Source organism: Pleurodeles waltl, chromosome 1_1 (assembly GCF_031143425.1).
Source record: "Pleurodeles waltl isolate 20211129_DDA chromosome 1_1, aPleWal1.hap1.20221129, whole genome shotgun sequence".
NCBI classification, from domain to species: Eukaryota; Metazoa; Chordata; class Amphibia; order Caudata; family Salamandridae; genus Pleurodeles; species Pleurodeles waltl.
Window position 1 is genome coordinate 429,864,754 of NC_090436.1, and position 25,262 is coordinate 429,890,015.

At 44.4% G+C, this 25,262-nt stretch overlaps 1 protein-coding gene across 3 annotated transcripts in view; it reads right to left on the reverse strand.

Moving 5' to 3' along the window:
• TNPO1 (transportin 1) overlaps nucleotides 1-25,262 on the reverse strand; it is a 1,170,250-nt gene that overhangs the window by 884,918 nt on the left and 260,070 nt on the right. Inside the window, exon 6 of one of the 3 annotated variants that reach the window (XM_069224110.1) lies at nucleotides 16,531-16,663. The exons of the other annotated variants lie outside the window; for them this stretch is intronic. Within the exon in view, the coding sequence (XP_069080211.1) occupies nucleotides 16,570-16,663 (94 nt within the window). The 3' untranslated portion in view covers nucleotides 16,531-16,569. Of the gene's footprint in view, nucleotides 1-16,530; nucleotides 16,664-25,262 lie in introns of those variants that run through there. 3 annotated transcript variants of the gene reach the window in all.

Here is a 25,262-nt window from a genome sequence, read left to right on the forward strand (position 1 = left end):
GCCTCTGCGGGAGCCAGTGCCTCCCCCAGCGCATTGCTTCCCAACGCTTAGCTAAGAGCAACAGCTTTACCGCCAGTTTGTGACCTTCATCAGGGATATGCTTCACCTGGCTCAATAGTGCAATCCGTGGCGAGCACTCAGTGTTATGACCAATGACGGCATCTATGATGTCAATATCTCTTACTGAAACCAAACCACTCTCGTGGTGAGGACCCTCTGTGCACAGCAGAAAACTTTTAATCATACACCATTAAACACAATAAATGAAGATATCACAAAATACCTTGATTGTTTAATATCAATGCAAATAAAATTTTCTTTGGTACACATCCGCATTTACATGGGTAACAACACGTCATGTGATGTGAAAAGCATACAAAATTCACAATTACATCATTCAAACATCATCGCTGATTATTCCTAAACCCAATGCATTTCGTGACTAGGTTTCCCTACTTCAGGGGTATAACTGCTGAAATGATGGAGATGCAGATCAACTTGCTAAACAGTGCCTTGCGTAAATACAGAATGCCTAACAAAATAAAAACTTGGTCACCCTGAGCATGCAGCAAAAACCACATAAAAGTGAATCCACAATGTGCCCGCAATACCTGAAGGCAGCATCACAGTCTTTACACATAAGGTAAAAGCAAAAAAACGTTCACCACGCTGTCCACGATGAACATGTGCATCCGTGGACAAACTCAAGCCTCAACTGATGCATCAGTTTGCTTTTATGGTGTTTGATGCGAGACTGCAGCGACCGGTTCTTCTTAGGTAGTCAGTAATCTGAGTTCTAGGGTTTAGTGGTGCCACATAAATACTCAATTTAGGGGCGTTACAGGGAGGGCCAGGTGGCAGCCAATGGGCTGCCCACCTTTAGGGTGACTACAACCTTCTTATGACCACCTCCACTGGGAAGTGGGCATAACCCTAACACTAGTGGCCTAATTCCTTCCAAACTAGGCGAGGAATTTGAAAAGTAGTGTCCACTTCAGCTCATCCACCCTATGGGTGGGACTGACACAAAGTGGACACTCCTCCTAGTTTAACAAATTTTCCTGATCGTTCTGCCACCAAAAGTGGGGTCAGGACAGGAAGGTTGGTCTTCTCCGCGGTCTGGAGAGGCTTGGGTTTGGTATACTCTGAAGCTCCCCACCCTGGAATATCCACCCTGCCTGGGAGAGGAGTTCACTGCTCTGCACAGTGCAGACTTGTCTCAGGCACTCTAGGGCACTGGTTCTCACCATGGAGGGCCACAAACATGCCTATGGTGGCTGAACTGGTCAGGACCAGTCAGTCAATACACTAGTAGTTGGTAGGTGTTCAGGTAGCGCCTCTAATCTTCACTGTGTGTATGTTTTAATAAATCCATCACTGTGGTCAGAGAGGGTTTATTATTCTGAGATGTTTTATACCAAACATTCAAGGTTTCAGAGAAGTCATCATCTAGCTGGGGAACTCATAATGACCAGTGTCCAGCATATGCATTTACAATGGCATTCATGTACACTTAATATGTCTGAGAAACAACAAAGATTTAGCAGGTGCCTATCTGCTCATGCAGATATGCCCTCACATGTAGTATAATGCACCTAGCCTTGGGGCTGCTAGGCCTGCTAGAGGGGTGACTTCCATATATTGCATGTAGTGTTTAGGGGACATGGCACACAGGTTGTGTGCCATATCGTGCTTTCAATTTTGGGAGAACCCTGTCACACAGCGTGCAATGGCAGTCTGCATAAGAACCCAGCTCCCTACATCAGCCCCAAGCAAGCATGCTACAACACACTGCTGCTGATAGGCTGCACCCCACGAGGTAGGCCCAACCTCACAACTTGTGCTTCTCTGCCACGGTTGGCGGCGTTGCAGTGGCCTGTTGGAAGAAATACGGTCTTCCCCTGATTCAGCTCAGAAAAAGAGATCCATGCCCTCAGTGAGCCTCAATACCCCCCGCTGGAAAATAATACATCCTGGAGAGGGCTCTCTGGCTGGCGCAGCCATCTTGCAGTCCCTCTCTCAGGTGACCCCCAGCTCTGCTATCCTTAAAGAGCTTCAGCACCGAATCCACCATGTCCGCCCAAGAGGCAGGAGCCGTTAAAGGGGATGTCCATAAGGGAGGCTTGCACATACCCTGAAAAGCCAGTCATTCTCAGCCAGGCATGGTGCTGTAAGGCCACCGATGAAGAAACAGCTGTGCCTAGCGAGTCAGTTGTATCCAATCCATATATTATTGTTACCTTGGCTGCATCTCTCCCACCTGCCATAGCTTGGGAGAGTATGACTCCGGCCTCCTCTGGGACCATGGGCAGCTTCCTAGATGAAGCACCTCTGTCAAGATGTTAGTTAGGACTTCCACTGAGGGCAAGCTAATGTCCAGGACGTCGAACATCCTTTTCACCATTATAGCAAAAAGAAGCTCCCTCCTCCATAGCCATGGTAGGAGGAGTGACCATGCCAGTATCTGTGGAGGTGTCCAGTCCACTGGTGTCTGCAGACTCCTCACACCAGTCTATGTTGGGGTCTTGGGCTTGTATTCTTCAGGATCAAGTGGTCCCTCCCGATCTTCCCCAAGTCCTAGATCGTAGAAATAGGGCTCAGGCTCTGGTATGAATGGCAAGGTTTCAGTCTGCGCCAGACGATGCCCCTCTGGTTCTTTGCTAGAGTAGGGGGATGGGAAAAGAGATGGACCCAGCTGCACCAGGAGTGGCAACATCAGGACCAGCGTCTGAGAAGGTCAAGATGGTATTACTGGGGCCGGTCCAGATCCATCTGTGGATCCAAGGGGCCAGAGTGACGCTGGGGGCAGACACCAGCAGGGAACCAGTATCTCCTTTGCCCCCTATTTCCCCTTTCTTGCCCCCACCAAAACCTACGGGTTCTGAAGGCACGCCAGCGCGGACGGGACATCCAAATATATGGTGAATGCTCGGATAAAATTTGCAGAGTTTGGTGGCCGTCACTCCGGCTCCCGGAAACTCGGGGAGGCACGGAGCTGCCCAGGCGCAACCGTGGAGCCAGGCCTTGAATGACAACGCTCCCTCGTCGGATGACTGACAGACTGGGTGAAGTCAAAGCCTCTTTGATTTTTTACTTTTTTTTTTGTGGGACTTACCTAAACGCCTGGTCGACTTGGCTCTGCAACCAATCCTGGGACTGAAACAGCTGCTGCGTCGCCATCAAGCTGCAAGAAGCTTGAAGGAGTGGTGCCCAGCTCCTACGTGGGCGTCATACTGCAAGGGTGCAAGCCCTGTTATTTTTAGCTTATGTGTTTAGTTACTTCAAATTTTTTCTAGTTTGTTTTTAGTTCCTTTTCACAGGGGACCCTGAGCGAGGAGTAGGTATCCTCCATTCAGATTTTAGCCTCACCCACAGCCATGCCCTTTGGATAGTGGGCTTCATAAACATTACAGAACGTGGACGCATGCAGTGGCACACATCTAGCGCGAAGGCATGCCTAAGACAACCCCATCTGCACCTATCTACACCCGGAGAACGCCTAGTGATGGAACCCCTGGCCAAAGTGCCCCCAGCCTCCCCAAAAGCTTTGCTACTCAAAGGAGGAGTTTCTTTCTCTCAAACTAGATAAGAAAAATGTATGTAACCCAAACGATCTAAATGTTGCATTAGAAACTGGTAATATAACTTGCAACTGCTGTAGCTTCACATTAGCGAATACTTGGGTTAATCGAAATCTCACCATAAGTAACATAACTAAGGATACTGCCTCTCGCATGCACAAAATGAGTGATTCCTAATGGAAAAAAAATATGAATTTGGATATTTTACTGCGAATCACTCCCCAAAGATAGTGTTTGTTACCAAAATCATAGGTGACCCTATCTCGGCTTCTGATATGGTCTCTTCTATCCCAGCAGGCTACTACATTTTCGGACATGACCACATCCTCGAACATTGAGGTGGTTTAGCGGTTATTTATCACAACTATTTGGAGGTTACATATCAGCCTGTGACTTCCACGGATTGCAAGGCACTTTTCAAATTGAGCTACCAAAGAACAACTAATTTAATGGCATGGTAATTTACCGACCATCTGGACATAGAATCAATTTTGTACATTCAATGAATGCACTTACAGAATCCTGCCTACAAAGTTTCCATTTGGATGTATCTGATGACAAGGATCCGGTGCATTTAGTGGATAATACGTTGAGCTAAGGCCTTCCCTAACAGGTCCACAATGCTGCTCACTCAGCCGGCCATACATGGGATAGCATTTTTTCCATTAACCCACTTAAATTTGTATCCACATTACTGCTTACTTGGCCAGACCATAAAGGGGTCATTTTTAAGCGGACGTTTTTAAACCAAGTAATTCAGAAATACGGTTCTTGCCAAACAATTAAATGCAGTTTGTAGCATGAAATTGAAGCAGATAGTATCATGTTAAACTTATCAGAAAGCCAACCATTTTTAGTCAGTGATCTGGAAATGGCAACCTTGAATCACAGAATGGATTGGCAACGCTGTTGATTGGTTGGCCCACATTAAAACACAAAAGTGTTATAGAAGTAAACCCCTTGCTTCACAGTATACGGACAAATTAAGATATCAGAAACAACCCTGTCTTAGGAGCAGAAATAGAGAAGAAGAAAATTAGTTACTTACCTGTAACTGCAGTTCTCCAGTATTGGTATCTTTCATAGATTCACATGCTTGAATCATCCCCGTCGTCGAGGTGGGAGCCTCACGGTATGTTTAAATAGATAAAGCAGTAAGTCAGTAAAAGTAAAACCAGTAGGCCCCAGTAGGCCTCATAAGGTATTTTACAGTCTATCCACTTTGTTTTGTGAAAAAAAACCAAACTTCAGTCTCAACCAATCAGGATTCAGCCCCTCCCAAACAGTCCCAACAGAGGCTGAATTCCCTCAGATTTTCTAGTAGGAGTGTGAAGTTTAATATCTGTATAATAGGGGAGCCTCTGAGGGGAGGAGGGTGGGTTGCATGTGAATCTATGAAAGATACCAATATTGGAGAACTGCAGTTACAGGTAAGTAACTAATTTTCTTCTCCAGTATTGGATCTTTCATAGATTCACATGCTTGAATCAGAATAACGAGCAGTAATGCTTTCTTAATTAGTGAATTACATTGACTGTAATTCTATTTGTAATTTTACAAATGATGTGAATCCCATTAGTTCAGCTTTAAAAACCACATACCCATTAATATATGTACATCAATAGACATTCAAATAGAAGAGCAATAACAGGTGTGTGGCAGAAAAAAACTGTACTCTTTTCATGATGATGAAGAGTACGACAAGCTAAGACATTATAAAGAAGTGAACAATCTGAAGCAGAAATGTAGAGTAAAACACACTGTAGCTATTAAGAAGACTAAGAACCTATAATGAACATACCTTGAGTGTGGTGGTGGGATGTGTTAGAGGCTCACCTTATCGAAATAAATGCCTCAGCACTGCCTGCCCCACTGCTGTATCGACGTTGTTCGTTTCTTGGAGACAGTAATGCCTCGTAAATGTGTGTTGGCTGGACCATGTTGCTGCTCTATAGATGCTATGTAGTGGTACCCCTGCAAATAATGCAGCAGAAGTGGCTACCGATCTTGTAGAGTGGACTCTCACCTTGGTGTGGAGCGGTTTTCCTGCTTTTGAATGGCAGAATTGAATTGCCAGACCAATCCATCTTGCTATAGTCTGTTTGGACACCGCGTGTCCCTTTCTTGTTCCTCCGAAAGCTACAAACAATTGATCCGACTGGCGGAGAGCTTGAGTTTTCTGTAGATAAAACTTTAAACATCTTTTAATATCAAGGGAATGTAATGTTTTTTCCGCTACCGTTTGCGGATTTGGAAAAAAGGTTTTTAAGATAACTGGTTCATTTAGGTGAAACGTTGAAGGAACTTTCGGGATGTATTTTGGATTTGTGCGCAAGATGACACCTGAGTTTGTGAATTGGAGAAAAGGCTGTTTGATAGTGAAAGCCTGAATGTCACTGACTCTTTGCTGAAGTAAGAGCTAGCAGTAACGCTGTTTTCCATGAAATGAATTTTTGGTCAGCTTTGTGGATCGGTTCAAAGGGGGCTTTCATAAGCTGCATCAATACCACATTCAATGACCATAATGGTGGAGGCTTTCTAACTGGCGGGAAAACCCGAAAAAAGGCCCTTCATAAATTGTTTGACGATTCTAGTGGAACACAAAGAAACTCTGTCTGGAGATCTGCGGTATCTGGAGATTGCTGCCAGATGTACCCGAATAGAAGAATATGCAAGCCCTGATTTTGCAAGGAGCAGGAGATATGGAAGTATCTGTTCCGGAGTAGAGGACAAAGGATGTATATCTTGTGTTGCACACCATATACAAAAACGTTTCCATTTAAGTTTATAGGTTTTGTTGGTAGTGTCCGCTCTAGCTTTCGCCAATATGTCTCTACACTCCGGGGAAATGTTGAGATTTAAGTATTCATTGTATTCAGGAGCCAAGCTGACAAATGAAGAGATGACGGATCTGGGTGTCTGACTTGTCCCTGGTGCATCGTTAAGAGAGTCGGGCTCTGTCTGAGTCGTAGATGTGGTCGTTCGGAGAGCATGAGGAGCTCCGTATACCAGACTTGTCTGGGCCATTTGGGAGCTATGAGCAGAAGGCGACACCCCTCCGCCTTCAGTTTGTTGATGACTCTCGGAATGAGCGGGATCGGAGGAAAAGCGTAGGCATAAACTCCGGACCATCTCATCGAAAACGCATTCCCCCACGAATCTTTTTGGGGAAGCCAACTTGCGTAGAACTGGCATTTCTTGTTCTCGAGAGTGGCAAATAGATCTAAGTTCGGTTTGCCCCATAATAGAAAAAGGCTGTTGAGAGTTTTCTGGTCTAGTTCCCACTCGTGATAAGGAATCCCTGTCCTGCTCAGGGTGTCTGCTAGAATATTGGTTTGTCCTGGCACATGCTCCGCCTTGAGTGAAATATTGTGCTTTATTGCCCATGTCCAAATTTGTTGGGCTAGCTGCGAAAGTTGTAGGGATCTTGTGCCTCCTTGCTTGTTTAGATAAAACATGCTGGTTGTATTGTCTGTCCTGATTAAGACGCTTGAACTCTGTATCTTTGGTAAGAAAGCTTTCAGAGCTAAGTGTATTGCCTTGAGTTCCAGATAATTGATGTGAAGCTGACGTTCTTTCTGATTCCAGATTCCGCTGATTTGCAGGTCCTGGCAACGTGCCCCCCATCCTGCAAGAGAGGCATCCGTTGTTACTATGTAACTTGGAGTTTGGAGAAGAAAAGACAGTCCGTTTGACAAATTGGTTAGATTCGCCCACCACCTCGTGATGTTCTTCATTGGAGGCGTTATGCGAATCTGGTCTTCGAAGGAACCGTTGACCTGGGTCCATTGTATGTCTAATTGTTCTTGTAGGGGTCGCATATGGAGCCTGCAATCTGGGACTAGCGGAATGCATGAAGATATCATTCCGAGCAATGATTTGTAGATGCGGACTGAAACAAACCTTCTTCTGGAGAGCCTTTATGCCAAGGAGGTTAACTTTTGTTTCCGCTCGTGAGATGGGTAGGCTTTGTTGCGGACTGTGTCCAGAATTGCCCCCAAGAAATTCAATTCCTGTTTGGGGTAGAGTTGAGATTTCTGATAATTGACTACGAACCCTAGGTTGTGTAGCAATTGAAGGCAATGGAAAATAAGATTTTTCACTTGCGATTTTGAGGGTGCCTTTATAAGCCAGTCGTCCAGGTAAGGGAAGACCTGGATCTCTGACTGGCGGAGATGTGCTGCTACCGGAGCTAACATTTTTGTGAAGATTCTGGGGGCTGATTTGAGGCCGAATGGCAGAACTCGGAATTGAAGGTGCATACTTCCCACTCTGAACCTTAGGAATTTGCGATGGTTGCGATATATGGGGATATGAAAATAGGCATCCTGGAGGTCTAGGGATGCCATGCGATCTCCGGGATTTAACAGACGCAGGACATCCTGTAGAGTTACCATCCTGAACGATTGCTTCTTCAGAAACTTGTTCAGGGCTCTCAAGTCCAGTATGGGGCGCCAGTCTCCTGAGGGTTTCTTTACAAGGAAAAAACGGGAGTAGAATCCTCTGTTCTTTTGAAATCAAGGGACTGGTTCCACTGCTCCTTTTCTCAACATTATTCTTACTTCCCTGAGGAGTTGGTTCAACCTCGGAGGCGGTGGGCCCGATGGAGGAACAGTTGGTGGTGTTTGAGTGAATTCCAGAGTATGACCTCTGGCCACTACATCGAGTACCCATCTGTCCGATGTTATCGCCTTCCAGTTGGGGAAATAGGAAGTGATGCGACCTCCGACCCTCGATGTTGGTTGGTGGGGGAGCGTTGAGATGAATAGCGGGTCATTGTTTCCTGACTGTATCTCTTCCCCGGGCAGCTCCTCGTCCTCTAGCTGGGTGTTTGTAAGCTGCGGCCGGAGGCAATCGATAATGCTGCTGTTGCTGATGGTATTGCTGTCGTGATCCTGTGGAGGAAGATGGATATTGTGACCTGTATTGCTGGTATCCACCTCGAAAGGAGTAATTACCTCTACCCCTTGCTCCACGAAAAGATTGTTTTTTATATTGCAGGGTACCTGGGGATTTTGCTGTATCGGTATCCGTCTTGATAGCCTGCAACATGTCGTCCACGTGTTTGCTAAACAAACTCTCTCCATCGAAAGGCATGTCAAGAACACGAGTCTGGACTTCTGGTCTGAAAGAAGTCGCCTTTAGCCATCCTTGTCTGCGCAGGACTGCTGCACCAGCTAATTGTCTAAAGCCAGTGAGAGAAATGTCTATTGCGCTGTCTATTATTTCTGCGAAGACCCTTTCTCCCTCCTGCAAGACCTTTTTTGCTTCCACCTTGACGTCTTCTGGCAGTAAATCTAAAAAAGCAGACATGTCTGCCCACATCTGGCGATCGTACCTTCCCAAGATGACGAGGGAATTAGCCGCCTTAACGGTGACTGCGGCCACAGAGGAGAATTTCTTGCCAATATTGTCTAATCTCCTTCCTTCTTTATCCGGGGGAGACGCAATAGGTGTGGAGGGGTTTTTGGAACGTCGCTGAGCCGCCTGTGATATCACAGAGTCAGGTTTCGGCTGTGAGACTAGACAGGCCGGAGAATCATCTGGGGCCTTATATTTTTTCTCTAGTCTTGGCATTTGTGAAGGCACTGTTGCTGGGTTTTTCATTGCCTTCAAACCCTCCTGCCATAAGAAATCGACAATGGGTATGGCTCGTACAGATCTTTTTGATGGCTCTTTAAAGTCGTACAAAAAACATTCGGTTTCATGAGAAACAATTGCAAGGCCAAAACGTTTCGCCGCTCGCTCTATCAGATTATGGAAACCTCCTATGTCCTCTGGAGGAGAATCTACTGGACCTGCTGGCGGTGGAGATGGTGTGGGGACGAGGTAATCATCCCATTCACTATTCGCCGAATCTCTTAGCTCACCCTCTTCCCTTTCGTCGTCCGATGAGGGGCAAGTTTCCTGGGTTTGGCTAATTACAGGTATAGTAGCCTGTGGCGTTACGGAAAGGCTAGTAGTATGAGCTTACCGAGGTGTCTGGTAGCTCTCAGGTCTAGGTGGCGTGGACTGAGTTGACGGTGGAAACCTTTTATAGTAGTCCTTCAACATAAATTGAAGATCTGTTACTAATGTGCTAGGCATAGCGAGGGGCGATGGTTGTTGTGTCTGTGGATAAGATGTTGAGGCATAACTAGGCTGATACTGTTGATCCTCTTCTTCGTCAAACTCTTGGCATTTTACATTGAGTTGTGACGGGCTACTAGCTGCCCCAAACATTCCGTCGTTCTGCAAGTATGTGTCGTCGTCCTCATCCTCTAAAAGATGTTGTGGTGGGTATGGCAACACTTTACTTGGTGAGGTATGCATTGGAAGAATATCAGACGCCTTGTCCCCTATATTAATAATTGAAAGGGGTAAGAATCTGGAGGAGTCGTCCTGATGGTACGAGGAATGGTGAGGCGAAGTATCCAGGTAGGTGGATGGTTTGTATACTGTTAATGCTGTAGATGATATGATCGTCGACGGTTCACTCGTCGGCGGTTCCCTCGTCGACGGCTCTCTTTTGGCCCGTTCTGTCGTCGACGGTTCCTTCGTCGACGGTAGTCTCCCGTCGACGGTAGTCTCCCGTCGACGGTAGTCTCCCGTCGACGGTAATCTCGTCGACGGCTCCCTCGTCGGAGGCGTCTTTACTAACGGGTCCTTAGTCAGCGAATGCTCCGTCGACGGGTACTTTATCGACGACGGTCGTGTAGGTGCCGTCGTCGGCAGTGCCTTCTTGAACCTCATTGAGAGGTGCTTCGTAGACGGGAGTGCCCTGGTTGACTGGTGAACCCAGGAGGCCTCCGCTGTCGACGATGTGGTTGCCGACAAAGGTTTCTTAAAAGTTTTTGCCGTAATTATCGTCGTCGATGACAACGGCGACGACGTCATAATCATCAGTGAGGCTGGCGTTGTGAACGTCGACGATACGTAGTCGCTGTTACCGTCGACACAGTCGTCGACGGGGTGGTCGTCGAAGGATGTTTTTTCACCGAAAAGAGTTGTTCTGGCTCTTTTTGTGGTGACAGAGACAGAGATGGCTTTTTTGAGGTACTTTTCTGGTGTAAAGGCGTAGTAGGTTCTGAATGAACCTTTTTTGGCCCATGTTTAAATGTCTCTGAATGAAAAACATCCTTTTTCGTCCCAATTGAGACTTGTCTTGTCTTCTTGAGCACCTTCCTTGGTGGTTCATCCGACCCTCTGCTTCTCTCACCTGTTCTTTTCTGAGGGCGAGAAGTTTGTGATGATGCCTCGCTGTCATCTGAGGAAGGATGCTCTAAGGCTTTCTGTTTTTGTAGCCATAAGAGAAGTCTACCCTCCCGGTCTTTGAGGGTTTTTTGACTAAAGGTGCGACAGATTTTGCAGTCTCTCACCTTGTGGTCTGGATGAAGGCAATAAATACACTTCTTGTGGGGGTCATCAACATGCAGTCTCTTCTTCCCACAGGTGTCACAATCTCTGAACAGACCCTTTTTTGCCTTTTCAGACATAGTGGAGCTGTAGCAAGTTTCCTGAGAGAAAAAACTAATCTTCAGTCAGAAAATAGGAAAAAACTGAGCAGAGCTCAGGGAGACTCCCTTCACACGACGTGCGGTAGAAAATCTGAGGGAATTCAGCCTCTGTTGGGACTGTTTGGGAGGGGCTGAATCCTGATTGGTTGAGACTGAAGTTTGGGTCTTTTCACAAAACAAAGTGGATAGACTGTAAAATACCTTATGAGGCCTACTGGTTTTACTTTTACTGACTTACTGCTTTATCTATTTAAACTTACCGTGAGGCTCCCACCTCGACGACGGGGATGATTCAAGCATGTGAATCTATGAAAGATCCAATACTGGAGAAATTAAGATTCATGTAAGAAATAAATACAAGCGGTGCATTAGGAAATACAAAATCATGATTATGACCGAAAAATCTTCCTTCTTTATCGATAAAATTGAAACTGATAAAACCTCACCTAAAAAAACTTTCTCCAATGGTTAGTACACTTCTAAATTTGAACAACAGGAACACCTCAGGCCAAAATCAAACCACCTGTGACAATTTTGGTATTTTTATTTCAATCAAAAGCCACTGAGGTATGCAAGGAGTTTTCCTCAAACACACAAGTTGACAATATGGTTCTATTTTAATCACATAAGCCCTATTATGGGGAACTGGGACTCAATAAATTCACTCAACTCACAGATGAGCAGGTGATAAAATTAACGGTATGAATTTAATCGGGTGCTCCATTAGATCAACAAGTCCCCAGAATACTACACCCGGCACCGGAGACAACAGCTCTACATATTAGTAAGCTACTAAATAGTATGTTCTGGTCGGGATATTTCCCTACAACTTGGAAAAAGGCCTCTGAACTGCTTTATCAAAGACGCCATTGCTCAACCCACATCAAGTCAGCAGATCCTGTCCCATTTCCAGACGGCTGATCCCGAGCCAAAATAGTGTAGAAAGCTATGAACACAGAACTTTCCATCTTCCTTAAAAGCAACAACCCGCTAATCTCCTCTCAGTCTGGTTTCAGAGGCAGTCAGAGTACTGAGTCAGCTCTAGTTGTAGCAACAGAAGAAACTAAAGCGATAGTGGACAGAGGGGTTAAGGCAGCACTCACCCTGTTAGATTTGTTGGTTGCTTTTAACACTGTTAATCATACAGTTTAGATAGCTCAACTTGAGAGCACAGGGATTAGGGATTCTGCCTTGGCCCTATTAAGTTCCTTTCTCTCAGACAGAGAACAGTCCGTCACATTGAATGATTTTGCTTCCACGCCTTTGTAACTCCCTGTGGCGTTCCACAAGGGTCATCACTTAGCCCCATATTGTCTAACATGTATGTTACACCTTTGGCTAAACTGATTCGCTCCATTGGGTTTTCTATAGTAGCTTACGCAGATGATACCCAAATTGTTGTGTCCATTTCAAGTGACAATCATGAGGTAGCAAATAGGTTTCACAACTGTCTGATAAAAATTGGCAACTGAATGAAAAATAGCTACCTTAAGCTTAATTCTAGAAAAACTGAGATTCTTTCGTTTGGTAATGATACATCTTTCTCGAACCCCATTTGGTGGCCTCAGGATCTCTTCTGTCTTTCTTTAGAAAGGTAAATAACTTATGAGTTCTATTTGACAATAGGTTGACCTTCTCAGATCAAATTAATCATGCCACCTCATCCTGCTTTTATAAGAAGAGAATATTGAAGAAAGTTTTTTCCTGAATTTTTTATGAGCTGCAGAAAACAGTAATAGTTGCCCTAGTACGATCAATAACTGACTAGCTCAATGCTCTCTACGTCAAAATATATTAGCAATTATTAAATAAACTTCGGACACTTCAAAATGCAGCTGCACAGCTTCTGCTGAGCATTCCTAAGTTTAAGTCGGTATCACAGGTGCTAACTAAACTACACTGGCTACCTGTAAAGAAACAGTCTGTCTCGTGCACTGCCCATAAGGCTTTACACAACAGTTATATGGAATACATCAAGCTCAGCATCCAGTGGTATGTCGCTAATAAGAGGCTACTCTCCACTGTCGCAAAGAATTGGTGATACCTATATTTAAAAGGGCATCATGGGATAGCAGACGTTTTATTTTTTCCACTGGAAAATTGTGGAACAGTCCTTCTCTGTATACAAAATCTCAGATCAATCTTAACCGTTTCGGGAAAGTGCTCAAAACCTGGTTGCTTTTTTTCTAACGTTTAGGTTCAAAGAGGGGCTAAAGTTCTTTCAGTTCTTACACTCTCCAGCACCAAGACACCCATGGGAAATATCGTCCTTTATAGAAAATATCATTCATCTTGTGCATATAAGCAGGCCAGTGGCGTCCAAAATGGAATCCACATGCCAGTGTTCCTCAAGCACTCATGCACTGTATACAAACTGCATGAACAGATTCATGTGTCCAGGCACACTGGTTCACAGCACTAAAATTCTGAGTTCACCTTTAGCAGTGGAACTGTGGGTGAATGGGCCACTAGAATCCCATTTGCATGATAGGTAAAAAGACTAGATTAGACCAGAATAACTACAAAACATCTCTGTGCTGCACATGTGAAACCAGGCCAGGGAAGTAGTTCTGTTGTCAACTATGAGGGTACATTTAGTGAGCCATCAAGTACAGAACTGCTCTTAGTCAACATTAGGCCTAGGTCTTCACGCACATTTTAGATTAATGTGAGGCAAGGTCCAAAACCCCAAAACCAGGATAATAAAGTCCTGCAAGTAGGGACATGCAGTGAATGGGACATGACTGAGCATCATCCAGAGGACATTCCCCACCCCAACACTGTTGTTTACTTTAAGTAACATAAAAAAACAAAACAACAAGACCTGCTGGCTTGGCAATGTGTTTTTGTCATGTGTACACTACCGTGGCTGCTGTTCAGCATGGCTTAAAGTTGGTGGCATGGAGTGTTAGAGTGGAAGAGCAGAGTTGTAGAGTGGATTTGTTGGAGTAGAGTGTTGTAGAGTAGAGTGTTGTAGGGTGGAGTAGAGGGGACAAGTGTTCAAAGTTTCAGTGGCAGAGTGTTGTGGTGCGGAGTGGGATGGAATAGGGTGAAGTGAATTAAGGTAGTCAGGTGGACTGGGTTGGAGTAGAGTGGGGTGGACTGCGTTTGGCTGGGGAGTGGGAGTAGGGTGCATTGGGTTGGGTTGGAGTGGGTGGACTGGGGTGGACTGCACGATTATGTATTGAAGCATAATTTTGGCAATTACACACATGAAATAAACAATGTGATTCTGCAATATTTAGAACAATTATAAATTGTTTTAGAACAGCATCCATTAGGTTTGTGGTGGGATGGATTGGTTTGGGGTGGATTAGCTGAACAAGAGTGGGGTGGATTGGACTGGATTGCAGTCAATAGGAGTAGGGTGGTAGGATTCTTGGACTAAAGTGCAGTTGATAGGAGTAGGGTGGATTGGATTCACTGAACTTGTGTGCTGTCGATAGGAGTAGGGTTAACTGGATTCATTGGATTAGAGTGGAGTGGGGTGGACTAGAGTAAGGGTAGCATGAACTAGAGTGGAGTAGTTTGGTTTGAGGAAGGGTGGACTGGATTGATCTGGGGTCAACTGGATTAAGTGGGGTGGACTTGGGTGAGGAGGGGCAGACTGGAGTGGGGCAGAATGGAGTGGGGCTAATTGAGGTGTACTGCACAATTATGTGTTAAAGCATAATTTCAGAAATTACACACATGGAATAAATAATGTGACTTTGCAAATTTAAGACAAATGTTCATCTTTTGAACAGAGCGTCCACGAGCAAAAACAAAACAAAACATGAGCGCATATTGAGAACAAGCATTTGCAATGCAATAGGTCTCACATTTACTTGAGTTGGAGCTATTGGTATTGTAAATGCATTACTGGACTTTTCTGCCACCTTAATTGGGCAAACCTGCATACTTTGGTCCTTTCTGCCACATGATTCCAGTGGCCCTGTATATAACTAAAGGGCTAGCAGGCCTACTAGAATATTTTTTTAAACATGACCCTTAAAACACAAACTACTCCTAGGTGCAAAACGTATTTGCTTGGCAGTTGGTACTTGTGACATAGCCCAAGCGCAACAAATAATTGTACTACAGATTTTGCATAGGTGAAGCTTTTTGATTTTGCCAATGCTTGTTGATTCTAGGCACGGGGAGATTAAAGCATTCTGCTTAGAATCACAGGATAGTAAGTGGACTCCGAAACTCAAACCAGATTTTGAAGTTCCTTAGTCGGCAGCTCTGGCTGTTAAGTCACATCTTCTCTAGAAGCAATTTGCCCTTCAGAATATATGAGATGCTGTGGTACTTTGAGTGTGTGTGCAACAGTGTGCATGACAAGGCGAGGGCAATCGAGTCTGCATGCAACTCCATTCCAGCTGTGGATTCTGAAAACAGAACGTGCTTATGTATGAAACAGCTAGAACTTTAGCACCAGTGGACTAGCGGTGTGAGATTTAACAATGCAGGCATCCCTACCCAAAACGACCACCAAAATCATTCCAAGTACAGAGTGCAGCATTAAAAGGTACTGGATGGGAGCAGTGCTTTCTGGAAAAGAGGGGGGAAGTTTGGACAACTCCATTTATTGTAGCAATTACGTGGGCCGCCCATGCTGTTACTCATACAAACCTATCTATACTGCTTTGTATACAAAGCTATATTCAAAATTCAGTGCTTAATTTGTGCTGTGCTGGTGAGGGGCACCAGCACTTATTTCTGGGGGCAGTCACTTATTTTTTTTTGTACGAGGCATATCTCTGAGCAAAAGACACAAGTGAACTCCTGAAGCGATCTCGGGCCTCTTTATTCCATTTACAGCCTCTCCTGCCACTTCAGCTTTTTTCTGCTTTCTCTGTTTGCAGCGCTTTTTTGTTTTTTTCTTCCTCCATCTTTCCCATATGTGTCTTTTGCTCACAGTAAATGACTAAGGCAGAAAATGAAGTAGCGGCCCTCCAAAATAAGTATTATTACTTTGCACCGAAAACCACCAGCAGAAATTCAGCACTGATTTTTTCGTGCATTGGTTTATTTCTTTTCACATGTTTTTATTTGTCATCAAGAAAGTTTTGATCAACACAAATCAATTAACACGCCAAAAAGACATTTTCATTCTAAAGAAACAGTGATCTACAATAAAGCCAACACATTTCACTCAGAAAAAGTTGAACTTTATAAAAAGATTATAGAAAGGTTATATACACCACACCACAAAAAGCTAAAGCTCACAATTTTAATAATTAGCAAAAGTAACCAAAACAACAACAAATAATGTACAGATATGTTTCCTGGAGCAACGTTACAACGAAGGTAAGCTGAGAGAAAAAGAAAACGCTCTACAAACAAATAGGGCAGCTTTGCTAAAGACAAGCAGATAGCCAAGGGAAAAAAGCTCACAAAGACCAAACAAACACAACAAAGCGTAATTAAACAGTAGTTGGTCACTGCTATCAAACAGGAAAAAGCAGGGGCGAAGAGGCAGAACGGACCACCAGCGAGCAAGGATTTTAAAAGGACACTGCAACCAACGAATTAAATCGCTTTAAGCCCACGGTACCAGTATACTTAAAAGTACACATGCGGTGAACGCTTGCGTCCAACCTAAAAAAAGACGCACCAAAATAAGAACAGAGTTAAGTGTAGAATTTAAAACTTTGCAAATTTGCTTGCCCTGCTGGGACGTTTTTGGCAGGCACACACCTTAGTTTACAGGGCACTACAAGTTACAAAGAAGTACCTCAATCATGTCGGGAGCAGCGGATGGGCACTGATTACGTTGAATCAATCAGTGCTTGATCCCTGCCCCACAGACAGGAACTGAAATGCTTGGTTTGCAGTGACGAATTACGCGGCTTTAAAGAGAGGAACGCAAGCAAACAAATGGTAAAAAAAAGGGCGGACTCCAAGCCCTTTTTAGTGAATAACAGTCTTGCAAGCGAAACACATGCGCTAGTGCACACTATTGCAGGCACTACCATAAAAAAACGTTCAGGTACTGTGACATTATTCAGAGTCTTTGCTTCAGAAAGTTAGTATACTTCTATTTAATTCTGAACCTTATCTGAAAAAGTTTACCACTATTTTTGGAGATGAACTTTATTTTAGTAATTTGTAAATGACTGCATCAATTAATCTTCCATGTATCAGTATTTCTCAAGCTGTTTTTATACATTCATCCCATTTAATTATTTTGGCAAGTCTCTGTATTTCGTGAATCTATTGTTCTCTACAACAGATTCATGAAATGTGGCTGCAATTAAAAACTAACGTACATTAATCAGCCCTTTCTTTTTTTTACCCAATACACACATATCTCACCTACAATTATGTATTAAAGAAAATAAATCTCACCAAACAACCCTAAAATCATATAATTGTATCATATCCCACAAATAAGGTAACGTTGGGAGTCCACAAATTTGGGTGTTGAACTGACAAATATCTGTTTTTCGTCTCTTTCTGGAATCTAAGATGGCAGCACTATTTACTCACTCTCTTTTCTGACTCACAGGACACCAAGCCCCATCTGCTAGTTGTCTATTCTAAATTATGTTTTTTGTCGGTTACACAATTGTTACTTTCTATTGTTATCTCACCAGTTCGTAAGTGATCTAGTCACTTGCATCTCCTGTACACAGTACCTTCTTACTTTCAGGCTTTGTGTACAAGTGAGGTTTCTATTGTAGTTCCATTTCATAGTTTGCCTGCATATTTTTCAACACATAATTTCACTTTATCCCATTAACTGCACATTTATATTGTTCTGCAAGCATCTGTTTGGGATGTCACATTCAATCTTGTTGGATTACTTTGCTCCTTTCAATGAGTGTCACCATATTCACCTGTTTTTATATTGTCCCTTTTATGTGATTTCAAAACCTACAACGTTATATTAAAGAAACACAAAAGTAAATGACCATTTAATCCTACGAGATGTGCTATCTGCAAAATGTTAATCGCCACCATTCTCTATGCAGTAATACATTTCTCACATGTTCTCCTCTTCTTGAGACAGTACTGCTTCACAGATTTGAAAGTGCATTTGTGCTCTGGAATGAGCAGTTGATAAAAAATGTATGCATAATGTTGACTTATATCTGTATTACTAATGTTTTATTTATGTTCACTTTACCTTCTTCTCAAAGATTTTGCTGTCTGTCTGGATATTTTATGACGTATGACATTATGATTATTACATAAATGATGCTCTTGTATTAGAATTTCTTTTCCTGTCAACGGATGAGTTATGCTGGTCCTTTTATTAGCTGCTGCATATTGAACAGGGCAAACAAGGAAATGTTCCATTGATAGGTGTTAATGACGTCGTCTGTGAAACACTTATCTCTTTTCGCATACATATTTGAAAAATCTCTTCCTTGCATGTACCAACAAAGGTTTCATTAAAGATGCATTTTTCAATGTCTAGGCACTTTCAATAATGTTCCAATATTATTTCACCACTATGCATTCTTCTGCTCAGTCGACTACATCCTAACGCCATTCGCACTCTGTTGTCTTCAATTTCGTTTACTGTCTTTGTAATAATAATTCCATTCTATTGATTAATATTAACCTTCATTTTTGTCAATTGAAAAACCTTCTTAATATCCCTATGAACATTTGTATCATTTCCTCCTCTCTCGCAGAAATGTAAGGCAACTTGTGTATATGTATGTAAGTATATGGGATTTCTGTAGCCTGAACCTAGCCAAAAGGCAGCAGAGTGTTGTACAGGGTGAAAGACCAACATTAAGTCAATGAATGATAGGAGAGGTAGCTGGGTTGCCGATAAGTAATGCATTATAACAATATATTGTTTTCAACTCTTTCTAATCTGCAGCAGTATAATGGTGGTTCTGAAGAATATAGGGTTGTTATTCCAGATCCTGGGTGCATAGATGGGAGAAGCCTGCTGTCCTTCCTCTTTGTTCCCACTTTCTAGTCTGCCGTATTTCGGACTCCTGGCTGTAGCTACAGATTGTGAGCTTGTCTGCAAGATAAGCATGGGTGCTGTCCTTGATGAGCTTTGTTTATGCCAGTGGCTGTGAAGATTCACGATTTGTTAAGGAAAGCCAATGGGAATCCACCTGGATGTGAGTTATGTAGCTGCCTTACATATGTCAGCTATGGAAATGTTACCTAAAGGGCCATAGCCGCTCCTTTCGAGTGAAGTGTGCTTTAGGAGGAAGAGGTAATGGTCTTTTGGCTTTGGCATGGCAGGTCTGGACACATTTAACAATCAACCGAGCTGTACCAAATTTAGATTCAGGACTGCCTTTGTGAGGTGGTGAGCAGGCGACAAAAAGTTGCATAGTTTTCCTAAATGCTTTAGTAGAACATAAGCACTTTCTTTGCGTCTAATGTGTGGATAGGTCTTTCAGCAACTGTTTGAGTTAGGTGAAATTAGGATATCGTTTTTGGGAAGAATTTAGGATTAGTGCAGAAAACTACTTTTCCCATGTGTAATTGGAATGAAAATGTCACTTACCCAGTGTACATCTGTTCGTGGCATCAGTCGCAGTAGATTCGCATGTTCTGCAATAGCTCGCCATCTGGTGTTGGGCCGGAGTGTTACAAGTTGTTTTTCTTCGAAGAAGTCTTTCGAGTCACGGGACCGAGTGACTCCTCCTTTTGTCTCCATTGCGCATGGGCGTCGACTCCATCTTCGATTGTTTTTCCCCGCAGAGGGTGAGGTAGGAGTTGAATTGTAGTAATAGTGCCCATGCAATGGAGTGACTAAGTATGCACCTATTTAAGGTTGAGATGATACATATATAAATAATTGAAGGTAACTTCCAAACTGCTACAGGCTCCCGGGGAGGCGGGTGGGCACATGCGAATCTACTGCGACTGATGCCACGAACAGATGTACACTGGGTAAGTGACATTTTCAGTTCGATGGCATCTGTCGCTGTAGATACGCATGTTCTGCATAGACTAGTAAGCAGTTATTTCCCCAAAAGCGGTGGATCAGCCTGTAGGAGTGGAAGTAGTTTGAAATAATGTCCTTAATACGGCTTGACCTACTGTGGCTTGTTGTGCGGATAACACGTGTACACAGTAGTGCTTGGTGAATGTGTGAGGCGTAGACCATGTGGCTGCCTTACATATTTCTTGCATTGGGATGTTTCCTAGAAAGGCCATGGTAGCACCTTTCTTTCTGGTTGAGTGTGCCCTTGGTGTAATGGGCAGCTGTCGTTTAGCTTTAAGGTAGCAGATTTGGATGCATTTAACTATCCATCTGGCTATACCTTGTTTTGAAATTGGGTTTCCTGCGTGAGGTTTTTGAAATGCAATAAAGAGTTGTTTAGTCTTTCTGATGTTTTTTGTTCTGTCAATGTAATACATCAATGCTCTTTTGACATCTAATGTATGTAGTGCCCTTTCAGCTACGGTATCTGGCTGTGGAAAGAACACTGGAAGTTCCACTGTTTGATTTAGATGGAACGGTGAAATAACCTTTGGCAAAAATTTAGGATTGGTCCTTAGGACGACTTTATTTTTGTGTAGTTGTATAAAAGGTTCTTGTATAGTAAACGCCTGAATCTCGCTTACTCTTCTCAGGGAAGTAATGGCGATGAGAAATGCCACCTTCCAGGTTAGGAACTGTATGTCGCAGGAGTGCATGGGTTCAAAAGGTGGACCCATAAGTCTAGTTAGGACAACATTTAGGTTCCATGAAGGAACAGGTGGTGTTCTTGGTGGTATAATTCTCCTAAGGCCCTCCATGAATGCTTTAATGACTGGTATTTTATATAGGGAAGTTGAATAGGTAGTCTGCAGGTATGCAGATATTGCTGCAAGGTGAATCTTAATGGAAGAGAAAGCTAGGTTAGATTTTTGTAAGTGAAGCAAGTAACCCACTACATGTTCTGGAGTTGTGTGTAATGGTTGTATTTGATTAATATGGCAGTAGCAAACAAACCTCTTCCATTTACTTGCATAGCAGTGCCTGGTGGATGGCCTTCTTGCTTGTTTTATGACTTCCATACATTCTTGGGTAAGTTGTAAGTGCCCGAATTCTAGGATTTCAGGAGCCAGATTGCTAGATTCAGCGATGCTGGATCTGGGTGTCTGATCTTTTGGTTGTGCTGTGTCAACAGATCTGGCCTGTTGGGCAATTTGATGCAGGGTACCACTGATAGGTCTAGCAGCGTTGTGTACCAGGGTTGCCTTGCCCAAGTTGGTGCTATCAATATGAGTTTGAGTTTGCTTTGACTGAGTTTGTTTACCAGGTAAGGAAGGAGAGGGAGAGGAGGAAAAGCGTAAGCAAATATCCCTGACCAGTTCATCCATAGGGCATTGCCTTGGGATTGTTTGTGTGGGTACCTGGATGCGAAGTTTTGGCATTTTGCGTTCTCCCTTGTTGCAAACAAGTCTATCTGAGGTGTTCCCCAGAGTTTGAAATAAGTGTTCAGAATTTGGGGGTGAATTTCCCATTCGTGGACCTGTTGGTGATCTCGAGAGAGATTGTCTGCGAGTTGATTTTGTATCCCTGGTATAAACTGTGCAATTAGGCGAATTTGGTTGTGAATTGCCCAATGCCAAATTTTTTGTGCTAGCAGGCTTAACTGCGTGGAGTGCGTCCCTCCCTGCTTGTTTAGATAATACATTGTTGTCATGTTGTCTGTTTTGACGAGAATGTATTTGTGAACTATTATTGGTTGGAAAGCTTTTAGTGCTTGAAAAACTGCTAGAAGTTCTAGGTGATTGATATGCAGTTTTGTTTGATGTACGTTCCATTGTCCTTGTATGCTGTGTTGACCGAGGTGTGCTCCCCACCCTGTCATGGAAGCATCTGTTGTTATTACGTATTGTGGCACTGGGTCTTGGAAAGGCCGCCCTTTGTTTAAATTTATGTTGTTCCACCACAGAAGCGAGAGGTAAGTTTGGCGGTCTATTAACACCAGATCTAGAAGGTGACCCTGTGCTTGAGACCACTGTGATGCTAGGCATTGTTGTAAGGGCCTCATGTGCAGTCTTGCGTTTGGGACAATGGCTATGCATGATGACATCATGCCTAGGAGTTGTAATACCATCTTTGCCTGTATCTTTTGTGTTGGATACATGCGTTGTATGATGGTGTTGAAATTTTGAATTCTTTGTGGACTTGGAGTGGCTACTCCCTTTGATGTGTCTATTATGGCTCCCAGGTATTGTTGTACCTTGCGTGGCAGAATTTTGGATTTTGTGAAATTGACGGTGAACCCGAGTTTGAAGAGGGTTTGTATGATCTGATTTGTGTGATTTGAGCACTGTATGAACGAATGGGCCTTGATTAGCCAGTCGTCCAAATATGGGAACACATGTATTTGCTGCCTTCTTATGTGTGCAGCGACTACCGCTAGACATTTGGTAAAGACTCTTGGTGCGGTTGTTAATCCGAAAGGCAGTACCTTGAATTGGTAATGTATTCCTTTGAATACAAACCTTAGGTATTTCCTGTGCGATGGGTGTATTGGTATATGGAAATAAGCATCCTTGAGGTCTAAAGTTGCCATGTAGTCGTGTAGTTTTAGCAATGGCAATACTTCTTGTAGTGTGACCATGTGGAAGTGGTCTGATTTGATGAAAGTGTTCACTACTCTGAGGTCTAGGATTGGTCTGAGCGTTTCGTCCTTCTTTGGTATCAGAAAGTACAGTGAGTAAACTCCTGTGTTTATTTGTGTGTTTGGCACTAATTCGATTGCATTCTTTTGCAATAGTGCCTGCACTTCTATCTCCAGGAGATTGGAATGGTGTGTTGTTAAATTTTGTGCTTTTGGTGGTATGTTTGGAGGGAATTGTAGAAATTCTATGCAATAACCATGTTGGATAATTGCTAGAACCCAAGTGTCTGTAGTGATTTCCTCCCATGCTTTGTAATAATGACCTATTCTTCCCCCCACTGGTGTTGTGTGGAGGGGGTGAGGGACATGTGAGTCATTGTTTAGTAGTAGGGGTTTTGGGGCTTTGAAATCTTCCTCTATTTCTAGGGAATTGCCCTCCTCTATATTGTCCCCGAAAACCTCCTCTATACTGTCCCTGGTAAGTGGACGGTGTTGCTTGTGAGGTGCTGGCTTGTGTGCTTTGACCCCGAAACCCCCCTCGAAAGGGCGTTTTACGGAATGTGCTGTAACTCCCTCTGCTCTGCGGGGAGTAGAGTGCGCCCATGGCTTTGGCAGTGTCCGTATCTTTTTTGAGTTTCTCAATCGCTGTGTCCACTTCTGGACCGAACAGTTCTTTTTCATTAAAAGGCATATTGAGAACTGCTTGTTGAATCTCTGGTTTAAATCCAGACGTTCGGAGCCATGCATGCCGTCTGATAGTTACAGATGTATTAATTGTCCGTGCAGCTGTATCTGCAGCGTCCATGGAGGAACGTATCTGGTTGTTGGAGATGGTCTGTCCCTCCTCAACCACTTGTTTCGCCCTATTTTGGAAGTCCTTGGGCAGATGTTGAATGAGATGTTGCATCTCGTCCCAGTGGGCTCTGTCATAGCGCGCAAGTAGTGCCTGGGAGTTCGCGATGCGCCACTGGTTTGCAGCTTGTGCTGCGACTCTTTTACCAGCTGCATCAAACTTGCGGCTTTCTTTATCTGGGGGTGGTGCATCTCCAGATGTGTGAGAGTTGGCCCTTTTCCTAGCTGCTCCTACAACAACAGAGTCTGGTGGCAGCTGTGTAGTGATGAAAACCGGGTCCGTAGGAGGCGGCTTATACTTCTTTTCCACCCTTGGTGTGATTGCCCTACTTTTGACCGGCTCCTTAAATATGTCTTTTGCGTGCCGGAGCATACCAGGGAGCATAGGCAGGCTTTGGTAGGAGCTGTGGGTGGAGGAGAGTGTGTTGAACAAGAAATCATCCTCGACCTGTTCTGAGTGGAGGCTTACGTTATGAAATTGTGCTGCTCTAGCCACCACCTGAGAGTACGCGGTGCTGTCTTCTGGTGGAGATGGCTTTGTAGGGTAGGCCTCCGGGCTGTTATCTGACACTGGGGCGTCGTATAGGTCCCATGCGTCCTGATCTTGGTCACCCTGGCTCATGGTGGTGTGAGCTGGGGAGTGAGATGGAGTTTGTGCTGGTGAAACGTTAATCACGGGCGGAGGAGAGGGTGGTGGTGTAATTCTTTTAACCACTTTTGGTTGTGGTGCTTGTTCCGTCTGGAACTCCAACCTTCTCTTTCTCCTAATGGGGGGAAGGGTGCTTATTTTTCCTGTCCCCTGCTGAATGAAGATACGCTTTTGCGTATGGTCCACATCAGTTGCTTGTAGCTCTTCCTCAAACCTATGCTTTTGCATTTGGGAGGTTAGCGAGTGCTCTTCTGTATAAGAGCCTGAAGCTGGGTAGCTTGCAGTTTGTTTCGGCGTCGAAACTTTGTCTGCGTGTTTTTTCGGCTCCGAGGTGACTTTTTTCCTTTTCGGGGCCGAAACCTCTCGGCGTCGATCTGTTTCGGTGCCGCTGTCTCGGCGTCGAGCCGTGTCCACACCGGCATCTCGGTGTCGAGGCTTGTCTCCAGCACTTTCTCGGTCCCGAGAAGGCTGCGTGCCGGTGTCTCGACCGGAGTCGGACGATCTCGGCACTGTTTTGGCCTTTTTCGGTGCCGACGGTCGGTCACCGAATTTATGGGTGGAGCCATGGCCTGGTGGCAGTGGCGTCCCCTGGGCCTTGTAAATGTTTCTTTGTGTGGTTTTCGACGTCTTACTCACGGTTTGTGTGTCGTCGAATCCTTCGGAGTCTGAGTCTTGGAACGAGAAGGTACCTTCTTCTTCCTGTTCCTCGAACTCCCGTTGGGCTGTCGGTGCGGACGCCATTTGAAGTCTTCTGGCTCGACGGTCTCGGAGTGTTTTTCGGGACCGGAACGCACGACAGGCCTCGCAGGTGTCTTCGCTGTGCTCAGGTGACAGGCACAGGTTGCAGACCAAGTGTTGGTCTGTGTAGGGGTATTTATTGTGGCATTTGGGGCAGAAACGAAACGGGGTCCGTTCCATCGGCGTTCTTCAGCACGCGGTCGGGCCGACCAGGCCCCGACGGAGGATCGAAAAACTACCCCGAAGGGCACCGGAGCTCTTCGATCTTCGATGCGGTGTGAAATCTAAGTACGCCGATCCCGAACGCAACAATACCGACGAAAATCTTCCGAAATTAGCTAATTTTCCGTTCCGAAACTCGGAGCGACAGGAACACGTCCGAACCCGATGGCGGAAAAAAAACAATCGAAGA